General features: G+C 57.1%; 1 protein-coding gene across 1 annotated transcript in view; it reads left to right on the top strand.

The window, feature by feature from the left end:
* The window catches only part of CACNA1E (calcium voltage-gated channel subunit alpha1 E), a 95,629-nt gene that overhangs the window by 55,443 nt on the left and 20,621 nt on the right, over positions 1 to 19,565 (top strand). The window contains exons 18-34 of the mRNA XM_075156803.1: positions 507 to 604; positions 3,667 to 3,723; positions 4,971 to 5,579; positions 5,676 to 5,950; positions 6,566 to 6,722; positions 7,272 to 7,401; positions 7,951 to 8,010; positions 8,333 to 8,439; positions 14,374 to 14,470; positions 15,620 to 15,780; positions 16,211 to 16,348; positions 16,877 to 17,078; positions 17,277 to 17,441; positions 17,870 to 17,980; positions 18,988 to 19,071; positions 19,157 to 19,282; positions 19,484 to 19,549. Coding sequence (XP_075012904.1) covers positions 507 to 604; positions 3,667 to 3,723; positions 4,971 to 5,579; positions 5,676 to 5,950; positions 6,566 to 6,722; positions 7,272 to 7,401; positions 7,951 to 8,010; positions 8,333 to 8,439; positions 14,374 to 14,470; positions 15,620 to 15,780; positions 16,211 to 16,348; positions 16,877 to 17,078; positions 17,277 to 17,441; positions 17,870 to 17,980; positions 18,988 to 19,071; positions 19,157 to 19,282; positions 19,484 to 19,549 — 2,643 coding nt within the window. The remainder of the gene's footprint in view (positions 1 to 506; positions 605 to 3,666; positions 3,724 to 4,970; positions 5,580 to 5,675; positions 5,951 to 6,565; positions 6,723 to 7,271; positions 7,402 to 7,950; positions 8,011 to 8,332; positions 8,440 to 14,373; positions 14,471 to 15,619; positions 15,781 to 16,210; positions 16,349 to 16,876; positions 17,079 to 17,276; positions 17,442 to 17,869; positions 17,981 to 18,987; positions 19,072 to 19,156; positions 19,283 to 19,483; positions 19,550 to 19,565) is intronic.

Raw genomic sequence — 19,565 nt, 5'->3', positions numbered from 1 at the left:
CAGCATCAATTAAGGGAGCGCTGAGTTTTTGAAAAGGCTGAATGCGTGCTAATGACTCCTAATGACATTTTTTGCTCCAGAGACACAACCGTACTCATTAAAGCAATACGGTCTCTGCCGGGGTCATTCATGGATGCCTTGCCTCCCAGGGGTCATTCATGGATGCCTTGCCTCCCACTCCATCAGGGGGATGCCTGTCTCGCCCCGTGGCTGTGAAGAAGGGAGGGCTGAGCTGGTCTACGCCGTCTGGGGCTGTTCTAGCGTGCACAGCCTGGAGTGGGCTGAGTTCAACTTATTTAAGTAGCACTGACACCTTCAGTAAGATCTGGTGTAGTGGGGAAGTTGCATCCCCATAATAAAATAAAGGCTGTCTCTGGAACTAGAGGTGCCTGCACCCCTTTTCTCCCACACGCCTTGGCATCTAAGGCAGCTCCCTGCCTCTGATGGCTTCACCTTCTCTTGAAACCCCAGCATCCCACTAAGCAACTCCCCTCTTTCCTCCGCAGGATGAGCAGGAGGAAGAGGAGGCCTTTAACCAGAAGCACGCCCTTCAGAAAGCCAAAGAAGTCAGCCCCATGTCCGCCCCAAACATGCCTGCTATCGAGTGAGTGACCCCCCCCCACCGCTACCCCGGTACCCCCCCAAGCCCACCGGTCAGCAGGGGGGAGGGCTGAAGCGGAGCCCGGCACGGCTGCTCGCGGGGCTGCCGCAATAAAAAGGGGTCCCCGCAGGGGGTGACTCCCTCTCGGGATGAATCCCTCTCTGGGTGTCTTCCTGAGGATGGATGAAGATCTGGGAGCTCCTAGAGCAGCAGTGCCTGCGGAGAGGTGTCGGAGCGGGGACCAGCTCACCCCTGCAGCCTCGGAGCTTGGGCATGGCAGAAATCTGCTAAAAGAGGCTTTCTGCCCCAAATGTGCAACTCAAACCCTCAGGGCTGCTGCTAGGGGTGGGGAAAGAGGCTGGGGAGGAGGAAGGTATCTCTGTTTTTTCTTGAGGAGGGGTGATATTTGTTCCCGGGGAGCGTTTCTTCGTGGCGGAGCTGCGGGATCGCAGCCAGGGCTGGGGGAGAAGGGAGCAGCGGTGTCACAAATCTCCCTCGGGTTCCTTCCCTGGTAGCAAATGCAGTTAGAAGAGATGGAGCAGGTTTGTGAAACCATGTTTGATTGTACAGAAATTTGATTTGGGCAAGAAAGAAAAGCCCCAAACCACATAAACTCCCGGCATGGTGTTAAGGAGCCTTTTCTCTGTCTTTCAGCAGAAAAAAAATCTGTTTTTTCCTTTCTAGACGCCTTTTTTCCCTTTATTTTGCAGTGTCATATGGTCTAAATCACATAAAACTTTCAAAGTCAACATTGGAACGAGGCGTTTTTGATTTGTTTCCCAAAACAGTACATTTCAGTACGGCTGAAAGGAGTGGTGTTTTTTTTTTTTTCTTTTTTTATAGAATCCCTTCCCAGGGAATTTTAGGTTTCGTTATGCTTTGAAATCCAGCCAAGCTCGTACATGGCAGAATCTCTTGCAGATTTACCGAGAGAAACCGCTGTCTTCAGGCGAGCGCTGATCTGGGGGGGTCGGAGGCAGCGTTGGGAACGGCCCCAGCTCCCTGGCTTGGCAGCGGTGGGATGCGATGCTCCCCCATCCCGCATGCATCGCCCGTGGTTTTAGGGGCAGCAGGAGCTGGGGGTACTTGTAAGCCCTGCCTGGTCTCCCAGCAGCCGCAGATATCGCCCTGGTTTGGGGGTGATGGGATGTTCATAATAAATCTGTGCCTGGCCAAGTATTGGGGAGTGGTTTAGGGGAGAGATGGCAGAGTCTGTGTGTCATGACCGTCTCTGACTACCAGTGGGAATGTGTCGGATAAAGCGAGGGAATAAAGGGATATAGGCAGCAGAAGAGGCTGGAGGAGGGACAAATAGGGGAGAAGAGGAGGGAGAGATGGACTATATTAGGGCACTAAAGGATTTGCCCACGCTGCAAGTCCCTGCTAGAGTTTTCTAGCCATTGTCAGATATAGCTGGTTAGGAAAACAGATCTCTTTAACCGTTTGTTGTTGTTCTAGTGGCGTTGAAATGGGAGGTATTGATATTTGCAGATCTTTTTTCCAGCTCCTCCCCTTCATGAGGATGGGTAGTGTCAGGGGCAGGAAGGGGGTGCGATGCCGTGGGGGCAACCCTCTCCAGCATCAGGTCTGATGTGCCTTCGGTGGTGCAATGCTGATGCCAGCAGCCGGGGAGGGCCGGTGGGGACATCATAGCAAGGGACAAGCCAGAGCAGAGCCGGTACCAAAGGGCTGTTGGAAACTCAGGACGGTGAAGCTGAGCCGATCTCTGCGTTTGGGCAGACGCAGATGGCTTCATTTCTATGTGGGTACCCAGCGCAGGCAGGTTTGGTACACGCGTTCCTGCCTGCGGAGAGGTCCGGTGGCACTCGGGGATGGGTGCTCCCACGTGGCCAGGTTGGCGTGGGCGGCTGCGGTGCCGATCGGAGTATTGTATTTGTACATGGGCGCCGTTGGTGCAGATGGCTCGGGGCTGTTTGACGAGTGGGTGGCCAGATGGACGCATGCGGATGCTGTCATGTGTTGGTGCCTAACGTGGTGCGTGGATGCGTTTGAAGGCTCGGCCACTTGCTGCGGGGATGGCAGCAGATCCCTGCCTGCAGGTCCTGCCCGCACAGCTCGGCTGTGCAATTCAATCTCTGCCTTGAGCGTGGCACCGGGCTGTTCCCGTGCACGAAGCCGTAAGGAGGCAATCACCAGCGTGACTCACCCAGGGGCTGAGGGTATCGCTGCACTCGCAGGACGGCAGCGAGATGCACCCCGTCTCGCCTGCGTGAGCTCTGCGTGCGTGCGGGGCGCTTGGTCCTGTGTGGTTGGGGTGTATTTGCTTGCACGTCCTGCACACGCACACATGGCATTAGCAAAAAGCAAAACCTGTAAATCGCTGCATGCACGTTTGCGTACGCTCGTGGCTGTTTGCTTGGAGCTGTGCGTATCTGAATCTTTTCTGTGCTGCTACAAAGGATAAAGCCTCGAATATCCCCAGCTGCCTGCAGTCGGTGGGGGTGAAGGGCACTGACAGCCCTGTTAAGCTTCTCTGTGTCGGGGCTGCTCAGGTGACAGGGGGTCTGGGGCATCTCAGCCCTGGGCTCGTGCCTTGTTTTTGCTGGGGAGCTTCACGTTCCCCTCTGCGGTCTCAGCAGCATCAACCCATGGTGACAGCTCTGAGCAGCTCGGAGCTGCCCTGACACATCGCTTCCTCTGCCACGTTGCCACGCGTTGCTTGGGAGAAGTGAATTTGGAGCAGTTTGAAAAAGTTGTTAAATATCCAAGGATGTAGCGGGGCTTCTGAGGGGCTGCAGCCTGCACCGCTCTCCCTGTGCCGCTGCTGCACGGCTGGCCAGCGCGGGGAAGGTTCTGTGGCCCCCACGAAATGGATCGCAGCGCGTGAGTGTGGGCAGCCCTGCAGGCAGCTCGTTGCCGGTGTGCAAGCGCGTACGTGCAGGGGGTTCACTGCTGGCTGCTGCCCTCCGCCATCCCGGTAGCCGGCGGCCGACAGGCAAAGAGATGCCGGCTGTCCGGGGTGGGGGGGACACCTCTCTGTGTTGCCCCCACGAGTCGAAGGAGGGGTGAAGGGGGGATTGAACCCGTTTGTTTTTCCTCCCCAGAAGAGACAGGCGAAGGAGACACCACATGTCGATGTGGGAGCCACGCAGCAGCCACCTGTATGTGGGCCGCGGGGGCGCGTGTCGTCTGTGGCTCCTGTGCTTTCTGTGCGTCCGCGGGACCGGGGCGCACGCCGCTCCCCTCCAGCCTCCTCGACGGGGCGGGGGGGTGTCGTGTGCGTGTGCCTGTATTCAGTGTGCTCCTTTGCACCCCCGTTTGTCTGCGTGTGTGCGTGCACTCGTGGGTTTGTGTGTGCCTAACCCCCTTTGTGTGCGCAGTAAGTGTGTGTCGGTGCGTGCCGCTACCCCGTGGACGTGCAGTCGCGTGTGCTCCGGGCGGGAGCAGTGTACGTGTACGCACACGTGTGTGCTCGTGGGTGTTTCCGTGTGCCTCGGGTGTGTTGGGAAGGGCACGTCTGTCTTCTCCAGGGTGTTTGTGTGCACGTTTCTGGCACTGCAAAGGTTTCATGGCATAGCCCAGTCCTCCCTAGAGCACACCTGCAGGAACGTAGAGAAGCCCAGTTACCCCACCAGCAGCCAAAACCGCTGCTCCCCAAGCCTCGGTGCAGGCTTCCTACCCGGGATGTGCCAGGCGAGGGGCTGTCCTGGCCGAGCACAGCTAAGTACAGGGAGGGAGGGGGCCTCCTGTGCCCGGTGACATTCTCCATTGCAAATGTCTCAGAGGGCCATCTCTCATTGAGAAAGGCAGGTCTTGTACCTGGCATCTTTTCCCCTCTTACTCACTGTCCCCAACCCCTCACGACTGCCACCCTTGCCAAGCTGGCTTTTGCGCCAGCGTCCCCTGCACCGTCATTTGTACCGTTAGGGCAGCGTCGCTCTGAAAAGGAGCCTGGCTCCGAGGAGCTGGCGATGCAAAGGCGTCCCCAGCGCAAGGAGGGATCCCCGGCTGCAGTGAGAGAAGGAGCCTATATTTAAGAAGGTGTCCCCAGGCAATCAGGCAAGAGGAAGGTGGTCACCGCTTGGCTGGGATAGGGCAAGCCGGGGTGCTGGCTGCTCCCAGCAAGCTGGGCATGCTGCCTGAAAGCTTCATGGCAGCTGTGAGGCTGCTGGGGCTGGTCCTCCATCAGCCTGACGTGTCTGAAGGGGCAGAAGTCCAGTTTCAGCCCCATTTCCAGCCCCTGCCAGCACCAGAGGAATGCTGGAGGGCTGGGGACGAAGCAGGAGCCCAGCTGGTAGCCCTGGGGATGGCATTTCCTTCTCCCTGGGATTCCCAAATTAAATCCAGGGTGGGTGCTTCGCTGGGGGGGGTATCCAAGATGCCGACCCCTCGTTGTCCCCCGTTGCAGGCGGGAGCGTCGCCGGCGGCACCACATGTCGGTGTGGGAGCAGCGCACCAGCCAGCTGCGCCGGCACATGCAGATGTCCAGCCAGGAGGGCATCAACAAGGACGAGCCGCCCGTCATCAACCCCCACGCCAGCATCTTCCGCAGGAAGAAACCAGGGGACGGCGTCGCCCTGGAGAAATGCGCCGATGAGCAAGGTGGTAAGGGCGAGCGGCCGCCGGCCGAGGGACCCGAGCAGCCGGCCCCGGGGGCCAACCCCGGCAGTGGTGAGGACAAGAGGAGCCCGTCGCCCCGGGCCAAGCGAGACAAGGAGCTGTGGCACCAGAAATCGTGCCACGGAAACTGCGAGCCAGGCGAGCAGGATGGGGCAGGAGGCGGCATCGAGGACAGGGCGCGGATGAGGCAGAGCCAGCGGCGCAGCCGGCACCGCAGAGCCCGGATGGAAGGGAAGGAGTCGGCCGGCGCCCTGGGGAGCCGCTCGGCCAGCCAGGAGATGGGTCTGGAGGAGGCCAGCCCCACGGAGGGGGCACAGGATGGGGACCGGCGCGGGGATGCGGCCGCAGCGGAGGTGCTGATTCAGGGGGAGCCGGAGGCGAGCGGAGAGCCCGTCAGGTTGGTACCTGGGGAGGGCATCTTGCACTTCCCGCAGCTCCTTGTTCTCTCCCCTTTTCTTCTCACACCTCTTTTCATCCCACCTCCCTCCTGCAGGACAAATGGGGTCCCTGCTGGCGATGCCGAGCTGGTCGGGACCGCCGAGGAGGGGAGTCCCCCACAAGCGGTTCCCGAGCCCCCCCGGGGGAAGACGGGCAGCCTGATGGAGCAGGACTGCAGCAGCCTGGACACCAGCGAGCAAGCGCTGCTGGAAGCCAGCCGCACCGTCAGCCGGAGCGAGCCCGACCTCTCTTCCATCACCCCCAACACCGAGAAGGCCACGGAGAGCACCACCATCATGATCGATGTCCACGACTCTGCTGTGGTACAGAGTGAGGACCCATCCGTCTTTCCTGAGCCCCTCTCCCAGCCCTCAGGGACCCTGGGGTGGGATGGAAAGCCGCTTGCATGGCTTTTCCTATCCACATCCATCAACTGGGGGGGCTTTCCTTGCTGCTCCTTGCAGCACCTCTCTCCAGCACCCCAGTTTTGCACGGGAGCCCGAAAACAGCACTGATGTGCCCCCGTCTCCTGGGGAACTTTTCCCTTTCTCACCTGCTTCCAACCCACCCCTTTGCCTGGTCCCTCCTTCCCCCTTCCTCCCCGCCCGAGCAAAACACTGGCATTCCCTGTTTTTCCTAACACATCCGCAGCCTCCGCCCAGCTCGCTGCCGCTCAACCCCCTTAACAGCATCCTCACTGTCAAGGTGAGCCGCTTTAAACGGTGTTATTAATTAAACAGCACTGCAAAAGCTGGCCTTGTTAAAACCGCTTTCGTCTGCTCCATCCCGGCAGCTCGTGTTTTTTCTTCCCTTCCAGTTCCTCTCCCTGTAACGGCACGGGGATGCAAAGCAGAAACCGGGGGGGTTGCACGTGCCTGGGTGGCAGGGACACCCCAGGGTGCTGCCTGGGTGCAAGACCAGGCAAAGGCTCTCGCTTTCCTGCAGTTAGCAACAAGACAGATGGCGAAGCCAGCCCCTTAAAGGAGGCCGAGACCAAAGAGGATGAGGAGATGGAGAAGAAGAAGCGGAAGAAGGAGAAAAGCGAGACGGGCAAAGCGATGGTGCCGCACAGCTCCATGTTCATCTTCAGCACCACCAACCCGTGAGATATTTTTTGGACCGTAGGAGCCCGGGACTGGGGAGGGCTGCAAGGGGAAGGACCCCTAGATGTCACTGAAAACAGGGGACCCCCTTGGGAAGGGGGCTGAATATCTCCCAAAGAGCCTGGATAACCAGCCACAGTGTTCCCCACGCCCCGGGAGCGCTCTCCCTCTGTGCCAGCCACGCTCGTGGCTTTCTTTCCCGACTGCTGGTTGCCAGCTGTGATTTTTATTCAATGTTTGTTGCATTTCTCTGCAGTTGTCTTCTCCCCCATAGCTCTTGCCCAGCTCCAGCAGCTTGGAAGAATAAGCCCCCCAATTTCTCGGGGACTCTCCCTGGCTGGCCACAGGGTGTCCGGGGGGCTGGGACAGCCGAGGAAAGGGGTCAGCAAGCCCAAACCACCCTTGAGCTCCCTTTTTTTTTGCTCCTCAGACTTTGCTGCCCATCTTTCGGCTCTGGAAGCTGTCGATGTGGGGTGGGTTTTGCACGTGGGCTGTGCCTGGGGCATGCCAGGGGCTCACAGGTCGGGGTGCGGGCTGTCTCCTCGCAGGGTGCGGAGGGCTTGCCACTACATCGTGAACCTGCGCTACTTCGAGATGTGCATCCTCCTGGTGATCGCCGCCAGCAGCATCGCCCTCGCGGCGGAGGATCCCGTCCTCACCAACTCCGACCGCAACAAAGTGATTGCAAACCTCCCCTGCTCCCCCCCATCCCGCAGGCAGAGGTCCTGCAGGATTTTAGTTTCCATGGTGGGGCATGTGTGGGACACGGCTCAGGGCAGTTGGTGGCAGCGCTTGAACCATGCCGTGGGATCTGACTTCTTCCTCCATTTCCTTTCTTTATAAACCCTGGAAATCCCTCTCAGCCTCCCACACGTGGGGTTTAGAGCCTGGGGAGCAGACCAGGGCGCCTTGTCGATAGTGAAGTAGCTTAAACTGGGGAGATGCTGATGTGCACAGGGACTGGTACGGGGGAGCACGATTCCGGCTCGCAGCATGATTTCAGAGCCGTTTGCACCACGCACGGGGAATGTTTGTCTCCTGCCTACGCAGGCTGGGTTTATGGCTGTCCTGAACTCTTAGGTGACAGGCTGGGTTTGGGGCAAGCAAAACTAACCCTCTGTTTGCACCTGAGCCAGGCGAGCGCCAGCTGCGGGGCAGTAACGGGGTCTGGGTGGGCACCCATTTGCTTGGCAGCGGCTGCAGAGCACCCGTGCCCTCTCTCTGCAGGTCCTGAGGTATTTCGACTACGTCTTCACCGGCGTCTTCACCTTCGAGATGGTTATCAAGGTAAGAGGCCTCGCAGGCTGGCTGTCCTGGGGGTGCTGAGTCCCGCAGCGTCCTTGCAGCGGGTGGGAAATAGCTCAGTTTTTTGGTTCTGGTCCTAAATTTGGATGATGGAGACTTTAAAGTTCTTAGTGCTGGGAGTCGAGAATGCTCGGCACCACTTTTATCAGTCTCTGGCTCCGAGTTCCCACAAAATATGATGCTCCTTGCTATATACCTGGGATGGGTCTGCTGCTGCCAGCGATGTCCCTGTCCCCAGCACGTCCTGCCTGTGGCTGCTTCCACTCGACGGCTGAGCTGCTCATTCCCTTCCTGTTTTTCTCAGATGATCGATCAGGGCTTGATCCTGCAGGACGGCTCCTACTTCCGAGACCTCTGGAACATCCTGGATTTCATCGTGGTGGTGGGAGCGCTGGTGGCTTTCGCCTTGGCGTAAGTGGCCCTCGTCCTTGTCGGCTCCCTGCCTTCCTTTGCCCGGGGTGGGAGGAGGATGACACTGTGTGTTATGGCTATTAGACCCTGATTTTTTCCGGATTTCTCTGCATCCTTCTGCTCTGCTTCTGGGATGGCTCCTGGAAGCGGTGCGTGGCTGCTCCAGAAAGGTGTTTCTCCTTGTTTGTCAAATGCTGGTGAGCAAGCAGGCAGTGGGCAAGGCGAGGCAAGCTGGAGATGCTAGGAAGAGGCTGGTGGTGAAAGTGGACTTGAAAGAGGGCAGAAGGGGCTCTTGGAGAGGGAAAAAGACCTAAGGGTGGCAGAGTCGGAGTTATACACCTGCTATGCATCCTGGGGCATACAGAGACAGCAAAAGCAGCAGCCTGCCAGGTGGAACTGCCCTCTGAACATGTTTGTGCTGGAAACGGTACCCCCGGCTGGTGGCTTTTCATCTGCTCCAAGGGGGAGCATTGCCCCAGAGCCCTGCAGGGATGGGGATGCGGCCGGTGGGGTCTGTGCCCGCATCCTCAGCAGCATCACGTCGAGGGCAGGGTGCTGCACGCTTGCCTGCAAGCGTGTTCCTGCTGAGCATCACCCACATGCCCGCAGGTGGGTGCAGGGTAGCTCGATGTCGGTGGTGCCCATGTCATGAAGGGAAGAAGTGTCCAGGGATGAGTTTTGTGCTGCTCTGCCCTCCTCCGTGCTGCCGGCTGGGACAGGCGGTGCAGTGTAAGCTTGAGGAGGGAGGAGTGGGTGCCAATGTGATGCTCACAGGCAAGGGCCACCCCCTGGTCCCCAGGGGTGCCTAAGGAGGGAGAGGAGAAGAGAGGAGGGGCTGGCACTCCGTTGTCACGCCGTTGGTCTCTCTTTGTGCCTTTGACACTGGCGGCGGTGACGTTAGTGCTAGTGAGAGGGGAGGGCCTGGCAGCAGCGCGTACTGGAGCCCTGTCCTTGTCACAGCTCAGGGACCGCGAGAGGCTCTCGGGGTGGCTGGCTCCGAGCCCCAAGGTCGCTCGATGGATTACAGCCCATAATCCATCCCTCCCATCTCACCCCTGGCCAGGCGGCAGCTCCTTCCCCTCACTCTCACCCACTTGCACCCTCTCTGGCTCATTGCTTTTGCCTTCCTCACCTTCCTCATCCCCTTCCTCACCCGGTGCTTTCATCCGCTGCTCTCCCCTCGGGAAGAGCATGGGAGAATTCAGCTCGCTCGGCAGAGGGATGAACCAGCCCCTGGGCAGGGTGGGGGGCTGACCGCAGACCCTGGTATGGGGAAGGGGCACGGGGCAGGTCCACTGGCTGAGGACACTGTTCTGAGCCTCTGGGAGGCCACCCAGGCCACCACGAGGATGGATCAAGCATCTCCAGGGTCTGGCTGATCCCCCCACTGGAGGGGGGGCTCAAGGGCATCAGCAGCCTGAAGATGTGCTGGGTGGTTTGAAGAGTTTAGGAGGACAAGGGAGCCTTTCCATTCCAAGGCATCTTTCATCAAGACTTTTTGATGGCTGAAGGAGGGAAGGTTGATGGCTCAGCCCGTTCCTGGGTGGATGGGTATCCTCACTCCCACTAACAGTACCGTAATCGCTTGTTGTCCCCTTGCCCCCACGCCACAAAGGTGGCATGCTTCCTGGGGTGGCCCCTGGAGTTGGCAGGGTCCCCACGTGCCAGCGCCGAGCACGTGGGGAAGGTGCCGTGCCCCTTCCAAACCCGCTTGCCACTTGCTTGCCTCCACCCAGCCTCCCGAGGGAAGGACAGCTCCCTTTGGGCACAGGGCAGCTGAATTCTCGAGGGCCAGCAGCCCCATCGGCTGCGGCACCGAACCTCCTCCCACAGAGAGGGCCTTTGCATCTCCACGTACGTTTGCAGCAAGCATCTATGTCACCTGCCCACTCTTGTAGCCGTAGCTGGGTAGATACTGAGTTGCTCGTGTCATGGACGAGGGCTCTTTATAATGTAAACCTGCAGGATTGTCTCTCTCCCCCACATCCAACGGTGGCTCCTGCTGGAGGAGATGATCTCATGGCTTCGGGGGTGAGGGGAACAAAGGAACCGCAGCGATTTCCAATGGGTTTATACATTATAAAGCATTTATAAGAACACCTGCCTCTCCTCTTGGCAGCCCAGCACCGCCGCGGCCCCGGGAGCCACAGGATGTTCGCCAGCTATAAATGTCCCAACCCGCCGCCCTCCCTCCCTCCATCCTGGTCTGGAGAGGAAAACTCTGGCGGTGACATCTCAATCCCCCTCCTTTTCTTCTCCCTCCAAGACCTCTTTGATGTGGGGCCGGAGGGATCCTCCATCTCCCCCTCCTCGCCTCCATGGCGCTGGGTGGGCAAAGCAATGCCCACGGAGCGGCTGCGGCGATTACATGGCTGAGAGTGGCTGATGACCAGGTCCAGCACTTGCCGGTAGAAGAAGTGCTGGGACATGCCATGCCATTGGGGTTTTCTGCCTTTTTTGCCTCCCTCTGCAGTTCGGTTTTCCCATGGCAGGTCCTGGGTAGCCATGGGCGCAGCAGGAGGTCTCTGAGCGGGTCCAGCAGTGCCACTATCATCTGCTGGTCATCAGTGCCACATCAAAATCAATGAGCAAGTGTTCACCTGTAAAGCCGTGTCTCTGTGTGCCATCAAAGCTTGTCCACTGCCTCCTTGGAGCCCATGCATCCCAAGCGAGAGGTCATCTTGGCTCATCCGTAGCTCTCCGTGTGGAAAGCGAATACGTCAATCCAAATGCAGCCTAAATAAAAAGCCCAATATAAAACCGTAAATCTCCAAAGAGTTCAAATTAAATTAGCTGAAATAACCAGAACCATAACTAAAGACCCTGCTCACTTTTGCCTCCCGTGGCACCTTCCGAGGAGGCATTGCGCAGAGGAACAGCGCTCGCTTGCGGCTTTGCAGAGCTGCCGAGCGGTGGTGATGCCTACGCCTGCGGGCTTGCAGCAGCGGGAGAGGTTGAGCAGTGGAAAGGTTGAGCGGTGGTCAGTGCGTAGCCCTCGTCGTCACGGCTGGTGAGCAAGGGCAGAAGTTTCTCCACCCAAAGGTACCCAGCAGAGCTGCCTCTTTCTTTGCCGAGCAGCATCTCCTTATGCTTGTCAGCACCGGTGTCTGGAAGCAAGAGGGACCCCTATGTACTGCAAAATAACCCGGTGTGAGGCTGCTCAGGACAGAGGTCTGATATCCCATCACAGAAGTGCCGCAGAGTTAAGCTATCACCTTTTCAACACACCTTCCACCTGTTTCACTAACATGCAGCCAGGGTCTGGCATTATTTTTATGATTTTTAAGAAATGTTTTACTTCGTAGGCTTGCCCCAAGTGCTGAGCCCTCTGCGTGCATGTGGCAGGGACTGAGCTGAATCAGGGACGGAGGTTTGATTACAACTAGGGACCTTGTAGACCACCGTGGCTTGTCCGAGCGGGTGTCCTGCTGGATTGCGATCCTGTGCTGCAGCTCAGGCTCTTCATCAGTGGATCTCTTGATGGAGCTGATTTACTAAAGTTAGCCTGTCTGGGTGGGAACTGTGCCCTTGCAGGTAGGTTCCCTCAGAGGCACCTGCCTTTGGCTGGTTGAGGCCAAGCCTCAAGGTCCCTCCCTGACTCCTGGACGAAGAGGACCATGCACCCACCCGCTGTCACCCACTGTCCCGCTCTCCGTGGGCTCCTTTTGCAGCCGAGGTTTCATTACACACCCACCTCCCAAAACCTCCAGCAGGGAGGGCAGGGGCTCCTGGCTCGCTGGATGAGTCTCTCCCTGGAGATAAGCCCCATCCTGGAGGACACATCGTGGTCTACTCATTGTGCTTTTCAACCCAGGCGTGGGGCGGTGGAGGGCTGCCGCAGGGTCCCTGCTGCCCGAGAGGCTGCAGTCATCCCCGCACAGTCCCCCTCTGCTTTTCTTACCTTCTTCTTCTCTTCTCTCTTTTTCCCTCTCTCCGTTGGTGCTATTTGGTGGCTGCCGGGCTGGATCGTCAACAGGAATGCTTTGGGGTAACTATGCCATTTGGGTCGCCGTGGGGAGCGTGGGGGGATGGGCACAGGCGGGTGTCTGTCTGTCCGACACCTGTGCCGACCCTTGGCTGCGTTTGCGGAGACTGGAGCACGCTGCTCTGCACGCACCCCTACGTTGTCCCGGGATGCGATAAAGGTGGTGTGCTCCGGGAAAGCGCAGACGGGATTGTCTTTGCAGGCACTGCAATCCCTTGCCTTCGGAAGAGGGTGCTTTCCTCCTGGATCTCGGTGTCTGTGCAGTACCCCGAGGTGGAGTGAAGCACACCCAGGGGAGCAGGGCACGGGGAAAGCGGTGTCTGCCGCAGGGCTGAAGGCTCTGCCCCGGCAGGGGCTTTGCCTGCACTGAAGCGCTGCAAGGACTTCAGCCCTGACGTCCTCCGAGGGCATGGGATGCGGTTCATGCCGAGCTCAGGGGGCTGGGGAGAGCTCAGCCTCGGCCGTAGACACAGCAAAGCCAGGCTTTCCTCTACGCATTATCCAGCTCTGTGTCCCATATCCATGTTGGATCCCAAGCAAATCCACAGGAGGTTTCCTGAGGCCTGAAGAGGTCCCTCCTCAGCAGATGTAAACCGCTGCAGCTGCGTTGCCCTTGGTGGCAGCTTGCACCAGCTGAGCGCTGCCCTCAAATCCCCACCCCAGCCCCGAGGCGGGTGCCCCAGCTGCTTACCCAGGCCCTGCTACTGAGCAAAGCAGGAGATGGGAGGTGCAAAGTGAGTCCCAGGGCTGTTTGAACAGTTGCTTCCCATGCATTTGTGGGGCTGTGCTCCTAGGGAGGACTATTAATTAGCGGTTTTGTTTACATCTCTTAATGATTAAGCCCATTATTGTGCTCCCTGATGCATTAACCCTCACAAAGGAGCTGTGTAATTTGGAGCATCTGTTGTTGTAAGTCATTTCCTTGACGTTTTTTGAGGGTGCCTGGTGGATCCAAACTGTGCCACCTTCACCAGGGCCTCTCTGGTCCATCCTGGGATCCAGCCCACGGGCTTTAGTTAAAAGACAAGAAAAAAAAATGGTATTGTGGTTGGGATTAATCATCATATTCAAGAAATGAGGGTCACGAGGGGACTTTTCTAAATAATTGTACTGGTAAGCCTTGCCTTGCTCAGCTGACTTGGGGTGGAGGCAAGTGCAGCCCTGATCTGGAAAGGGAAGAGAGGACTGAGACGTTACATGCATGTGGGATAGAGGACCAGGCTGACCGTGTTGGGTGGCAGCGATGGAATAAGGCAGAAAGCTGTAAGAGAGAGCATTTGTGTGAACAAGCACGGAGCAGGTGCTTCCCTAGGTGAATGTAAGGACCATGAATCTCGAGTTTAAACCAGGATGGAAACCCCTTTGTGAGACACCTGCACGTAGACCCCATTGAGTGCATCTCCCTCATTTTATTATGAATTTCTTGCAACCCGTAGTAACGGTAGAAAACAATTTGCAACGGTTGGGGGCCCCGTCTGCAAACGGCACACGCCTGCAGTAGGGAAGCAAACCTCCCGGCGCTGTCGAGCGGCGTGGCTTGGGGACATGGGGGAGGGAGGGTGCCACAGCACCCTTCGGGCAGCGGTCCTTGCTCAGGGAGAGCGTTGCATCGCTTGCTCCGGCCCTGGCATCGCGCTGCTTCCCGCAAGGAGGGGATTTGTTAAGGTCGCTGCTCCCCAGCGAAGGGGAAAAGTGCTAATCCTGAGGAGGAGAGGGTTGCTTTATTTTTCATCTCTGCCAGCTGTCAGCGGGTGTGTTGGAGGAAACTCATTTAGGTGGGCTGAGCGCTCAGCAGTCACACGTTTGTGGCCCTCCTGTTCTGATCCTCGCATGTGCTGGGGGGGGAGTTGTCAGCAGTTGAAAACCCCAGAGCATCCAGCCTCGGGTCTGCAAGGTTATTGTCTCTCCGTTTCATTTTTGGGTGCCTGTGCCTCCCTCCGACACGGTAGGACCAACAAGGGCCGGGATATCAAGACCATCAAGTCTCTCCGTGTGCTACGGGTCTTGAGGCCCCTGAAAACCATCAAGCGACTGCCCAAGCTGAAGGTAATGATCCCCATCTCCTGCCTTACATCTGTCTTCTCCAACGCAGACCGGTGGGTGCAGGGACCACGCGCATCGATTTGCTCGTGAGCGATGGACGAATAGTTTTCAAAGCATTTGCTGTATTTTAGGAGCCCTGTTTTCAAACACAACGCCCTTCAGGCTGCTTCATATCTGGAGGTGCAGCGAGTTATTAAAAGCAAGCTTGGATCTCTGCAAGGTGTCAAGAGTTTGTTCCTCTGCCAGGGAAAGTGGAGCTGGAATGGACATGAGGGCAGCAAAGCCCAGATGCTCTCCTGATAAAATAGGCTGCCCTGGCTTTGGGAGAGCTCAAATCTCTTTCCAAAGTTCATTATCTTTCCCACCAGAGCAGCTTGCAAACAACTCAGGATTTTGTGTGCTGTGCTGTCATGGTGTTGCACCGGCAGGGGATTTCCCATCTGAATAGAGGGATTATTTGTGCAGCGCAGGTAGGATTATGGATTTCCCTACCTTAGCCGATGGGGTATAGAGCCAGAAAGGGGTAAGAGACTGAGGAAGCCCTGAGGTTTTTTCACAAGGCAATATTTGGCTGATGGATGAGGCCCAGGGTGGCACCCCAGAGACAGGAGTTTTGACCCCAGCTGTTCTTCCCAACCAGTGGATGGATTCAGCCCATGTCAGTTCTTTTCTGGACACCTCTGTCTTCACCATGAAGCAGGGATAAGGGCATTCCTCTCTTTCTTAAAGTGCTGTGGGAACTAGGGCTGAAGGAACAGCCTGGGAGGTGCTGCTATTGCAGGCAGAGGTATTCGCTCTGCCTTGTTATTCGGGGTGATGCGAAACAAAGCAGCGTTTACTAATTGGTCTTGAGTGCTGCTAATTGCATCAATGGGGCCGTCCCCCATCTGCTGCCCTGGTTGCAGAGAACATTGGAGGATATAACTATCCATCCCTGCTGCTGTCTCAGGGGCTGCTCGGTGTCCGTGTGTGCGCTGGGGGGTTAAACTCGCTCATAAAATAGCCCTTTGCCTGGGAGAAGGCCCCGCTCTTTCTCCTTTCCACCCCAGGCATGGGAGATGTCTTTCCCCATGGTAGTCTTGAGGAAGGTTTTGGTCCCGCCCTTTGCCAAGGCTGTCGGTTCCCCAAGGTGAGCTATGCCCTCTCCTGCAGGCCGTCTTTGACTGCGTGGTGACTTCCCTCAAGAACGTCTTCAACATCCTCATTGTCTACAAGCTCTTCATGTTCATCTTTGCTGTCATTGCCGTCCAGCTCTTTAAGGGGAAGTTTTTCTACTGCACTGACAGCTCTAAGGACACGGAGAAGGACTGCATGTAGGTGCCTTGTTCAGTAGGTCCGATGCTGCTGACGCCTCTGGCAAAAGCAGGGTGCTGGGTAATGTCGTTTTTGGGTTCCCAGTTAAGTCCTTGGTCATGACTCACTCTTGGCCGTGGTCTCGTGGGGTGGATGGTGTGGGCTGAGCCCTGTCCCCATTGCTGTGTCAGCGCTGTGCATCCTTGCATGGGATGCGGGATGCAGAGCCCAGTATTTTGCTCCTGTTCTCCTTCTCGCTTCCCTTTTGCTTTCCCCTTCTCTCTTCCCCCCAGTTGTTATCCAGCATCTCCCCATTTCTCCCTCCATCCCTGCAGGAGGAGAGCTGCCCCCCTCCCACCGCACACACACGCTGCCCCCAGGGTTTAAAACCACTGTCCCATAGTCTGGCAGCATAAAAAGCAAGGTCACCGCTCTCTCCCAACCTTGCAGAGGGAACTATGTGGACCACGAGAAGAATAAGATGGAAGTGAAGTGTCGGGAGTGGAAACGCCATGAGTTTCACTACGACAATATCATCTGGGCTTTGCTCACCCTGTTCACAGTCTCCACCGGCGAGGGTTGGCCCCAGTGAGTATTCTGCTCCATCCACCCCCCTTGCATTAGGGTGGGCATGTCCCCTTTGGGGTGGTTGGGTTAATAACTGGCTTACAGCCAGGCTGGACTGAGAGAAACTGCTGGGAGGGAGGAGGAGAGGAATGATGAGAAATTATGTCTGGGCAAAAGAGCTTTAGCCCCCATATGAGGCTGGGACCATGGCTGGGGTTAGCTTCTTCCTTAGGGAGTGAATGATGGATAATCCCTTCTCCTGTGCGGCCCTGAGGTATATCAAGTTTAGAGATGACCATAGGACTACCCCTTTCTTCATGCTCTGGAAAATCCATTTTCCATCAGGGACACAGGCAAAGCACCGTAAAACAAGCTGTAGTCACTTAGAAGGGTTGTCCTTGAAAGCAGACTAAGGCAGAGGTTTATCTTATCCTTGTTACAGCTGTGGACAGAGCTGGCTGTACAAAGCGGGTCCCGTGAGAAGTGCCGCGTGGTGGCAGTCCTGACGGGCATATCCCTGGTTGCTTTTTTTCACCTGTCTGCCCACAGGGTGCTGCAGCATTCGGTGGACGTGACGGAGGAGGACCGCGGGCCCAGCCGCAGCAACCGCATGGAGATGTCCATTTTTTATGTTGTCTATTTTGTGGTCTTCCCTTTCTTCTTCGTCAACATTTTCGTGGCTCTCATCATCATTACGTTTCAAGAGCAAGGAGATAAAATGATGGAGGAGTGCAGTCTGGAGAAGAACGAGGTATGGTCTGGGGAGGGGGAAAGAGGACGTTTCCATGGGTTTTCTGCAGTTTGGGAGCTTGGAGCTCCCTAGATGTTAAAAAGGTGTAAGAGACCCGTGAGCCACCTGCCTTCCCAGCCCATGAAGGAAAGAAGCGTGGCAGCCACCGTCCCCCACGTTACCATCAGCCAGGGTCTGATGCACGTTGTTTTATTCCAGAGAGCCTGTATTGACTTTGCCATCAGCGCCAAGCCCCTCACGCGGTACATGCCCCAGAACCGGCACACCTTCCAGTACCGGGTCTGGCACTTTGTGGTCTCCCCATCCTTCGAGTATACCATCATGGCCATGATAGCATTGAACACCGTGGTGCTGATGATGAAGGTGAGCCCGTCAGAGTGAGCCTGTCCTGTTTGGGGCAGTGGGGAAAAGGAGCATTGGTCAGGATGGGACCAGAGGATATTTTTGGTTGTTTCTAGGAGATGATTTGAGACAGAACCTGAGCATGTATTCCCTTGGCAAAATCACTTGAAACACCACATGCCCCAAACTGGAGGCGAGATCTTCCCTAAACGAGATGACCCAAATGATCTGGACTTCTTAACTACTGCAGAAAGATCTGGATTTACTCTGTGCTTCCTTCTTAGAAGGAGCGGCAACTGTCCTGGGAGAGGGGTGGAGAGGGGAAGAAGATGGTCTTGAGGCACCCAGGGCCAGGAACATGGACCACCACAGGTCTTCCCTAGGACAGTCATCAGCCAAGAGGCTGGCAGGCCCCCTCCTGGCTAGCAATGTCTCTCTCTTTCCACCAGTACTACTCTGCTCCATACACCTATGAGCTGGCCCTGAAGTACCTGAACATCGCCTTCACCATGGTGTTCTCCTTGGAGTGTGTCCTCAAGATCATCGCTTTCGGCTTCCTGGTGAGTGGCTGCTCCTGTTCTTGATGAGGGTGTTAATTTGGACTTTGGCAGCACGCAGATCACAGCTGGAAGGTGTTAATAATGTGAGGTTGTCGCTGTTTATTTTGGGTCCCAGCCTGAGAGCTGCTTTTAGGCTGGAATCGCTCCTTTGGTGCTCATTAAACTTCCCACTGCTGGATGCTGGTGGGGGAAGCCACACCGTTGCTTTACTTTTTACCTCGTTTCTGTGGTACTTTGGTGCCTGGACCATGTACGTGCTGTGCAGCCAACTGCTGCTGCGATCATGCTGGTGGCTGCAGTCCCTTGTCCCCGGGAGCCATGAGATGCTGGCACGTTGCTGTCCTTGGGCTGTATCAGTTGGACCAGACCTGACCCACTGTGAGACCTCCCTGCCTAATTCACAATCCTCATGTCCCCAGCTGCTTATTTAAGGTTTGAAGCCACGGACTGCCTTTTCTTTAGCTACTCTTTGCTGCTTATGAGCAACTGTCGGATTTGCTCTTTTATGGTTTCTTTCCTGTTTCTAACCCATACTGGGAGATGAGGTGCACCAGCAGGAGGGCTTCTAGCCACCCTCCTGGCTCCCAGCAGCACCGGCCATGGTCAAGTCCGGTGTTGCACTGGCTCCTGCACAAACAGCAGGGGCTGAGGTGGGTCCGGGTGCCCACGAAGAGGAGGGCAAAGCAGCCTCGTGGCTGTGAGGGTCGGTGGGATGAGCTGTTGCAGCCTGATCAGGGCTGGTTGTGGCTACTTTTCCCACTCCCGTTCACCAGGGTGGCCTGTTGGATGCGTGAGTCATCTCCCAGGAGAAGCTGCTCACTGCAGACACGCTCAGCTCTGCCACCATCTCAGACGCAGGACAGTGCTCCAGACCGTGGCTGCATACAAATGGGCGGCCAGGTCTCTGCCGCTGCCATCCATAGGCAGCCTTGGCCCGTGGCCCAGTGCCCTTCAGACCTGCCATCCCCGAGCTCAAATCCATGTTCCCTCTCCCCTTCCTTTTGCAGAATTATTTCCGGGACACCTGGAACATCTTTGACTTCATCACCGTCATCGGCAGCATTACGGAGATCATCCTGACGGACACCAAGGTGAAGCAGGGGCTGGGAGCAGCGGGGCGAACCGCTGCGGGGTGGGGGGCTCCCGCCTCCCTCTGACCCTCTCATCTCCTCCCAGCTGGTGAACACCAGCAGCTTCAACATGAGCTTCCTGAAGCTCTTCCGGGCTGCTCGGCTCATCAAGCTGCTGCGCCAGGGTTACACCATCCGCATCCTGCTCTGGACGTTCGTGCAGTCCTTCAAGGTAAGTCACGTGTGCCCTGGTTTCCTCCCAGGCCACGGTGCTGGGGTGCTGCTCCCAAATGCAGGCTGTTCCCAAGGTCTTGCTGACTTGTTGGCTTGTAGGAAAGACGGATCGGCACAGCTTACCTGCCCACTGTGCTTTTTGTACTCCTCTGGAGCTGGACCTGTGCTAAAGGAGATGACTCATCTGCTTCTCTTGCAGGCCCTCCCCTACGTCTGCCTCTTGATTGCCATGCTTTTCTTCATCTACGCGATCATTGGGATGCAGGTGAGCGCAGACATCT

This window comes from Calonectris borealis, chromosome 8 (assembly GCF_964195595.1).
Source record: "Calonectris borealis chromosome 8, bCalBor7.hap1.2, whole genome shotgun sequence".
Taxonomy (NCBI): Eukaryota; Metazoa; Chordata; class Aves; order Procellariiformes; family Procellariidae; genus Calonectris; species Calonectris borealis.
This window is presented reverse-complemented; position numbering and strand designations above follow the sequence as displayed.